Source organism: Octopus bimaculoides, chromosome 8 (assembly GCF_001194135.2).
Source record: "Octopus bimaculoides isolate UCB-OBI-ISO-001 chromosome 8, ASM119413v2, whole genome shotgun sequence".
Lineage (NCBI taxonomy): Eukaryota > Metazoa > Mollusca > Cephalopoda > Octopoda > Octopodidae > Octopus > Octopus bimaculoides.
Window position 1 is genome coordinate 60,075,560 of NC_068988.1, and position 9,804 is coordinate 60,085,363.

The window sequence follows — 9,804 nt, forward strand, 5'->3', positions numbered from 1 at the left end:
TATATACGTATATATATTTATGTATACATATCATGTATTTACGTATATATGTATACATATGTATATTCATGTATATATATATATGTGTGTGTGTGTGTGTGTGTGTCTGTGTGTCTGTGTGTTTGTGTGTGTGTTTGTGTGTGTGTGCCTCTGTTGTGCGTGGGCATTATTATTTAAAACTGTTTCTTACCCCAATCTAGTGCGTTTCTGACGCAGACGTCCGAATGAAGAGACAGGGGAAGACGAAGATTACTAATAGAAACTGATCTACCATTTGTGATGGTGGGCCACATGGTGTTGTTAGAAGTGAGACGGGCATGTAAGTTGCACTCGATGCATTAGCAGGAATTGGTGATTGGCCGAGACATGGAATATAACAGAGATACGGCTGGCAAGGATGCATGTGTGTGCATACCAGACGTACGAGTGGTTTGATGTGGGTGTCTGATAACTATACATACGTTTCAGACTGTATTGACGGAGCATGCGTGTGTGAAATAATGTGTCGGTGACTATTGTCATATCGGTAATGGCTGATGGCATCAGTTTGTTCATGCGTAGGTGCGTGATTTGTAAGGTGTGTGTATACGTGTATTGCATGGGAAGACTTTGGTGTGTATGTCAGCTGAGTGTGTGTTATTAGCGGTATGAGTGTGGATGTCTGTGTGTGTGTGTGTGTGTATGTGTGTGTGTGCGTGCAATTATGTGATCGTTAATGGGTGTTGCCTATGCGCGCGTGTGCGAGGGTATTTGGGACGCATATAAGGGTTAGTGTGATTAAGGAACATTAGTGAATGTATGTTCATTCTTGTATTTGTTTCTAAGCGTACAGATGCGTACGTGTTTCTATGGAAGGACATATATGCGTCCATAGTGTGTTTTGTATTTGATGTGTGCATATATATGTATGTATGTATTATGTATGTATGTATGTATGTATGTATGTTTATGTAAATTAAGAAATGGAGTTGAACGCAGGTGATATTCAAATCTTTATACTTCTGACATATGTCACGAAGAAAACATTGATATTATTCCTGAGGGAATGAAATGATGTAAAACAATCTAATCATCGCATTAGGATAAAAAGAGAAACAAGACACATCATATATCTATTTACACGCCCTTAAGCTTTATTACCACTCATCTATTGCACTATTTTTCCACTCTTAATTTTCTGTTAATTTCTTTCTTTCTCCTCCTTCTCTGTCTCTAAATTGCTTTTAACGTTAAATCTATTAACGGTTTTTTTTTAATAACTTGCCAGCACTCCCTTCATCATATACGCGTTAATCACATTAGGTTAAAATAGCCAGTTGATATATTTAATTTCTCTTATTTCTCTGATGAGATGATTACATTGTTTTACATCATTTTATTACCTCGGGAATAATAACAATGTTTACTTCGAAACATATGTCGGAAATATACAGATTTGAATAATACCAGCGTTTAACTCCATTTCTTAATCTATCTATTTTATACAAAATCATTTCACTAAATCCTGGAACTTCACCCCTTATAACCTTTACCTTGGTACTTATGTGAATTGTTGCTACCATGCTAACTATTTATTTATTGTTACCGAGTTATTTGTACACATTGAAAAAATACACATACATTTATATATGTATATTTATTTATGCATGTTTGTATGTATGTATGTATGTATGTATATATGTATGCAAATTGCTTATCCACTTGTGTTTAATGTCGATGCGCGCGGGGTAATAGATGTATGCTAGTATAGATGCAACATCGATTCCTGTGAGGGAGGAAATATTAGTTACACAGAGCTGTAGTTGTGTTGGGGTAGAAAGAAGTAGTGGAGAAGTATATGTATATGGATGTGTTTATGTTTGCGTGCGCACACCGACGGACATTTTGTTGACTGCAAGGGTGATGTATATGAGCGTGGAGTAGTCGGCCTGTTGTTTGCTGGGTATCAGGGGTTAAAAACCCAAAACGTTGTTGTGGGGCAGCCAGCGTTGAGGTAGAGTCAATGACGCTAACTATCTGGGTCGTCGGTGACCAGGGATTTGAAGTTCTTCAGAGTGCGCACATCTGATGACTGCAATAAAATATTTCCTGTTGAGAGATACTGCCGGTTGGTGGAGAGTATGCAGTCTTTCATGGATACGGAGCTGGAAATTGCGAGTGCCGGATGAGTTAAGGGCACGGCACTGTCAATGGTGGTCCATTTGATATTGGGTGTCTCATTCCAGAGATCACGAATTTTCGAAAGGAAATGAGGCAAAGGAGTATAACGCTCTATCCTTGCATGTAACCAAACGTGTATGTCTGTCACCTGAACGGAATGTACGCACAGCATATCACTTCTGTCATCAGCAACGCTGTTGCAACTACACTACCATACATCAATCACGCCAGCATTTATAATTCTCAAAAGCATGTATAACGTAATATATGCTGCCCCTGCTTAACATTAAAGCTAACTAAAAGTGGTTGAGGTTGGATCTGAACGCCGATCTCCTAAATCCCTCACCAGCATGACTGCAGAAAGAGACGCAAGGGTCGATGGCTCAAACAGGTGGAAAGGCGTTATCCTGTTGGAACAGGGAATCACCAACAAGTGGTGAAGTCAGCGGCGCACTGCTGTTGCGCTGCCCTCCACACTTCCACTTCTTATTCCTGTACCTCCTGCACCTCCTCTACCCCTTACTCCTCCTCTTGATCTTCCTGTTGCTGCTACTCTTCCTCCTCTTATTACTACTAATACTTCTACTACTACTTATGATAATACTGATTTAAGACGAAAACAAAACTTTCATTATATGTGTATACTGGCATCAACACTGGTAGTTGAGAGTCCAAAGATCTTCTGTGTTTCTGAATTAGGAAGCATCGCATCAAAATATAATTAACGTTTCATATTAGACATAGTATCAATGCTTGATGCATATTCGAATGACATTATGATCCTATACTATGATGAACTAGGTGATGTTTTATTAGTTTGTGCATTTATATACTTATATGTATATGTAAATATGTGGATATACGCATCTGCATTCTGAGGTAAAATTCAGTCGAAATGATAAAGGTACAAGTTATTCATGCTTTGCTCGAGATCAGCTCTAATCGAGAAGGAAGTGATTAAACGCATCTTATTCCTGAAAATCCAATAGGCTCTGTATATCTAAGACTAAAAAACAACAACAATCCATTCTTATAAATAGTAATTTGCAATCTGTGAATGTGTCTCCTTCATTTCTGGTATTTCGACAACCATTTATATTCTGACATCAGTAATATGAACTACATTGTTCCCTTATGAAAACCAGACAGCGATTGTAATTAATATATCAGTTATGGCATAACATCAAATCTTCTGTATAATTAAGGAAATCGAATTCAAAAGTTATTTAATTACTTTATTTTTTCACGAGAAGCAATCAACTTTAATTTAATCATTTGGGTGCAATTAATATTATGCTTAAAATGTTCGAGTCGAAGCTTGAAGATTCGGTTTGACAGCTATGCATTTACTTCTACTATAAAATAAATTTGTATATGAAATTTGAGTCAACAAAATCTATGCAAAGCCTACTTCTGGATATTTAATCTTTTTTGAGAGGAGCGGAGTTTATTTTAATGAGACACCCATTTTAACAAAAGTTCCTTACCTAGAAATGCACTACGTATAACTAAGTATACCAAGAAATGTACTTCGTATAACGAAGTGGTGTTTGTTGCAATTATTCGGGCGATTTATCACATCAATCTCAAGAATTCAAATTTTGCTATCAATTTCGGGGATCCAAAAAGAAATGATTGTCATTGCATTTCCTACAGAACTGAGTGTTTAGAAATTTATACGTTTTAATATATGAGATTATGCGTAACACAATTCATTCTCTGACCGAAACGAAATCAACTTTCTGAGAAAACACTTCCGTTCTGACTAGACTGGCAAATGATTCCACTGGTACTCGTCTCTGTCAGTTAAAAAAAATTCTAAATGCATTATTGTATTATTATCATAATAATTGTAGATGGAAAGCTATTTACCGCATACAAAATATTGATTAAATTGTGCATTGAAACTGAAATTAACTAACTTACGTTGTACGCCACATGAATACCGCCGTTGTCAGCAATATTTTCATCCAGCGTCAGTTGACCATTAACCTTAATTGAAAAGAAAATGAAAATAGAAGTGCTTCATTAAACATTTATAAATAAGTGTAAACACACTTGCACACACACACGCACACAGACATAGACACAGACACACACAGACACACACGCACACACACACACACGCACTCTCATACTAGTGCAGATGCTTCAGTCTGTGTATTTGATTGTGTGCACGTGTGTGTGCGAGAAAGAGAGAGAGAGAGAGAGAAAGTGTCTAAAAGAGACATAAATGAAAAAAATATTAAGATATATTATTAAACCACGCCATTTTAGCAATTAATAATAATTATAGTAATACTGCCTTCAAATTTTTGCACAAGATTGGCAATTTCGGCTGTGGCTGTAAGTCTATTACAACGCCCCAGTAAGTCCATCACATCACACTAGTACTCATTTTATCGGTTCTAGACGATTTATAGCAAAGTCGACCACGTAAAGACGGACGAAATGCCGCTAGGCATTTTGCAAGGTGTGCAAATGATTCTGTGTGCTTGCTACTTTAAATAGTTACAATAATATTAAGAGGATAAATGCTAGGCAAGGATACGCGGACAATATAAGAAACAAATTATTAGTTCACTTTGAAATCACCCCGCAGATATATATTTCATGCAAACAGTTATTCTAATACGAATAGAAGTATACATCTACATGGCAAATTCCCGAAAACACAGAATAGTAAAGGGCAATGACAAAAACGTCTACCCCGACAGAAGTGCATAGGTCGGAAGTTTTTCTCACTAGAAAAGTAGGTAATTGTTCCTTGAGTGGTTTACAAATACCAACTTTATTAATAATAACATTCAATATAGTTGCCGAATTTCCTTACATCTATCTGGACATATATATTATGTGATACTTATAATTCCGCGTTTTAAACCAGACAATTATTTATTTTAAGACTGTTGGTTATTAGCGTATAAAATACCGTACAACAATACTGTGGAAAAGTATATAGAATGTCTATATTAAATATACTGTAATGGCCCCAACCAGAAGTGCATAGATAGAAATTCTAGGACTAATATATAAACATATTAGACAGAAAATATCCCGTTCGGTCTTATGCACAGGTTATATAAATGAATTTGTCTTCTATAGACGTCGCCTTAATTTTACAAGAAACAAATCATGGAAAATGCAAGACTCCTGAAATAAGTTTTTTTTTCCCCTAATATATGTACACGTTTTACTGGTTATTGTATAGACCTACATGATGCTTGAAATAGACACCGTGATACTTCTACATTTCGATTAATATATAACACATATAAGCCTGTCGTGATTTTCCATTGCAAAACAGAATTATTTCCATCAACTTAGCTATTAAATTGCAAACATAGGTAAAATAAGAATGCTATGCAGCTATTTCCGTATAGAAATTGACAGAGTGCATACTCAGATACACACTGCGCGCTTAGGATAATAGTTATCCGAGAATCGACAAATGATTTTTAGAAGTTATCAAAAATTCGTTACTTTGAAACGTTAATCTACATGTTTTCTTGGTTGTACCGAAATCTTTTTCAAGAAAGAAATATACACGATGTATTTTTGAACCGATGTATATTACTAACAACAAGATAATAAGATAACAGTAAGAAACAGCAAGGTATGCTTTAATGTCAGCAATAACAATGAATACACTATAATTGTAATATCGACTGCATTTAAGATGTGATACATAAACTCCTAGTAGGTGAAATGTATGTTGTTGTTTTACTGGTTGTAAGAGAATAAGTACCATCTGTTTGATGAAAATGAGGAAGCAAATTCCTTGGCGAAAAAAAACATTATAATAGGTGTTATTTGAGCTACATAGTGTAAGATGAAATACATCTTCTTATACACTGCTCTCTTTTTCAAGAGAAAAACAAGCTTGCACCAGTACGGTATAAATATACATAACAAAAGAAAAAGTCGAAAAATTTTAACAAGGAGTGCTATTGATTGATGTTTCTTGGAAGTAAAAATGATATAAATATATATAAGAATTTTATTTCAAGAAAGCCATTAAGAACTTATATGCCGGAGAGCTCCAGTATTGTACAGAAAATGTGGGAGAAGTATTTCCTTTTTGAAAAACTTCTATGGCAAGTTATAACCTCATTAATGTTTATTATAACGGATAAGAAATTGCATGGGCAGGAAAGAATTGTTATGATTAGACACAATCATGGTTTTAAGCAAAGAAGCCATCTTTTTTAAAATATTCAGTTCCCTCTTCTCATATTGTATAGAAGAAACTAAGACTAATATAGGTTAAACGTATTGCCAAGTAAATAATAGATCTCATCTAAATTATTTTAAGTTGTGAAGCTTAGGAAACTAGATTTCTTTATATCTTATCATAATTAAAATGTGCGTAGGTTGAGTAGAATGGAAAACAGAGACTTGTAAATTCAAAATTCAAAGAATGTAGTAATTATAACTACTAGCTCTTTCATTAATTACTGTGTATCTCATGAAGTTAATATGTATAATAGTGACTGAAGAAATTCTTTAATACATTATTTGAATGCTGAATATTATTTTTACTAAATATCTTGGGGACATCTTTATCAAACAACTATTATATTACATGAGTAAACAGTAAAATGATATCCTACAGTAAACATTGAAATTTTGTTAATTTTAAGTAAATTCTTCGTTGCTTCTCGTCACAACAATTTATAAATACACCATCCCATTTGTTATTCAGCTGACTACAATCCGGTTTCCATTGTGTGAATAAACCGTATAAATGCTGATAAATATCAGTTTGAAATTGTGGAACAAGGAAAGCAATTTTAACAGAGAGCAGAAGTAGATTATGTTAACGCCAGTGTTCAGCTGGTACTTTTATCAACCTCGAAAGAATGAAGGGGAAATCAGCGCCATGTCAACTCAGAAGGTAAAGTTGGAAGAAATGCTGCAATGCATTTCAGAAATGCTGCGATATAACCTACATGTGTCTTATATTTATAATCTTCATTTGTCTTACAGTTTTGTCAGGCAGAGGAAAGTATACGTTTCTTTGCTGGCATGGGAGAACGCAATTGAATATAATGTTAGCGAATTCGAGCAAAGTTCTGAACGTTTTTGAAGACAACTCATGGACAAAAGTGAACTTGATCAATTCATTTAAAAGTAATCGGAGAATTTAAGAACTGGAAGTGAAGATTGGAGATTAAAACAATTCTTGCGCATGTCTTCAATCGACAAATAGTGGAAAGTGCTGTTGTCCCATGCGCTGTTCAGATGCAAATACGCGTAACTTTAAAGCAGTGGCATCGAAGAGTAATGAATGAACTGATTCTGATATTGTAAACTCTAACATTACGTAAATACTCAGTCATATACTGCTTTCTCTATTACCAACTTTACCTTCCACCGTATAAAGCATTAGATTTGAGCCAATATTAGCAATCAGTATTTTAAAAGCATCAATGAAGGATCCGAGTGATTTTGATATTAATGTCAATGAGATATTGTGATCAACATGTCGCGTCACCTAATTATATATTTCCGTGAGTCACTAGATGTCGATCAGAGTTAACCGATTCTTGTAATGGTAGGAGGGGAAATAACAGCACAACGCAGAGTTTCAGCGTAAAAAGAACGAAACATATTTCGTTCAAAACACTTGAAATTACGCTAGTCCTCAGCCCTGGAATGATACTGTACAGGGATTTTGCTATAAATCTGACAGCACGAAACGCAATATCTCATCCACAAAAGTTAAGGAAGCATACAAAGAATGATGGCGGGTAGATAACAGTTTGCCCAAAGTAGTCGACTTCAGCTTCAACTAAACGTCTCAAAATGGCTTCGGGATCTGAGGTGTACGTTCCTCGTTGTATTCCTAGGAAGATCTTCAAACATGGCCTTGACCTCAGCTACCAGCTCTGTTTCGGTTTTGTATGCTGAGCGGGAGATGCCTTTCACGATGGTGTCCCACACATAGCAATCTATGGGTGTACAAGCGCGGAAATCAGGAGGCTAGATATTGCACATGATGAAGTTGTAGAAATTCTCCGGCAACCAATTCTAACTCTTCTTGAGGAAGAGCATATGGACTTCCAGCACCAACCCCTTCCAACAGGAATATGGCAAAAGCTTCTGGCAGTGTCATGCATCTGACAGATTTTCAGCCTAAATCCCTCTTGAAAGATTTGAATATGTAGCCGTGATAATTTCAGGTATCCACATTACGTCTTACTGTTTTTACACTGTTCGCCGAGCAATGTGCTGCAATCATCATGTCGGCATTTTGATACCCGGTGCGTAATTATGATACAGAAAATCCTGTTGTAATATTCAAATGGCTTCCATTCTTCTATGTCAGCTAGCATCTTCTTTAATATTTATTATACATGAAGTTATTTCTGATAAAAGGGAAACGTATTAATTCGTAAAATTTAGGCATAGCAACTTGTATTTATCAATACCACACACATACACGCACACGCACACACACACACACACACACACACACACACACATACACACCACTCACAAACACACACTTTCATTGAACGTATGACACATTTAACATATGTGATATTTGAGCATGGACAATTATTATTCATATTCTGCACGACGCGCTAATGATTCAGGTAATGCGCTGATTGCTGAACATCTACAATAAGAGGAGAACGAATATAAATTAGAGCATTGAACTTGCAATATTCAGCTTATAGTTCGATTTATTGTTCCTATATAACAACAGCTGTCTTCTAAATGAGAAAGCGTAGTACAAGAAAGAATAACATGCCTAGAATTTTAGCCTTTCTTGTCTATATTATTAAATTGTCTATATCTGTAAATTCATATTCATAACACAGCGTGTAATTTCAGGATGAAGACCAATTGCGGGCTGAGTGAATTAACATCTCTTTCTTGCTGGTTAAGCAATCATGTAGCTGCGCCATCGTCGGTTTGTTTCACAATGTTTGTGATCATTTACTCATCCAGACAGTGCAGACTTATGATCAAAAACTTCCATTTATGCACACCCAATTTTGTGAAAGCGCGCGTGCGTGTATCTCTGAAGCACGATATACTGATATGCATCCATTTTGTCATAGAATCTAAAACTATCTCTGTCGTTTGAGTGACGTTTATCTGCTATTTGTAGGGGCTCGAATTACTACATCATGTGTTCACGTATTGCCGAGCAAAACTTCGGCCTTACGCAGTGATACGCAACAACTTTCGATTTCCAATGGCAAAACTTATCTTTAATCAAATGGATGCATATCTTTCAATCAACAAAAGCAGACTATGAATATAAATGAAAAAAGAATGCATTTTCAATTAGATACTTATATTCTGACTAAGCTTAACATTTATGTACGGATGTGAAGACAATACGATGTGAAGGTATAAATTATCTTAAATACTTAAAGAACTTTTCAGATATTGAGCATAGCAAGGGTGTCATATACTTGGATTCAGTATTTATGTGATTCTCATCAATGGCGCCAAAGTCAATTTCGTATTTGATTTATTCATTCTAATTGATACGAAGGAATTGAAACCCATAATTTATATAGTTAGGTTATAAGATACGAAAAAAGAAATGAGAGAGGTAATAACGATATATTAAAACCTTATGCCATATATATATATATATATATATATATATATATATATATA

The 9,804-nt window shown here is 35.3% G+C and overlaps 1 protein-coding gene across 1 annotated transcript in view; it reads right to left on the bottom strand.

The window, feature by feature from the left end:
* Positions 1-9,804, bottom strand: part of LOC106870920 (endothelin-converting enzyme homolog) — a 64,321-nt gene that overhangs the window by 38,093 nt on the left and 16,424 nt on the right. Inside the window, exon 4 of the mRNA XM_052970149.1 lies at positions 4,087-4,152. Within this exon, the coding sequence (XP_052826109.1) occupies positions 4,087-4,152 (66 nt within the window). The remainder of the gene's footprint in view (positions 1-4,086; positions 4,153-9,804) is intronic.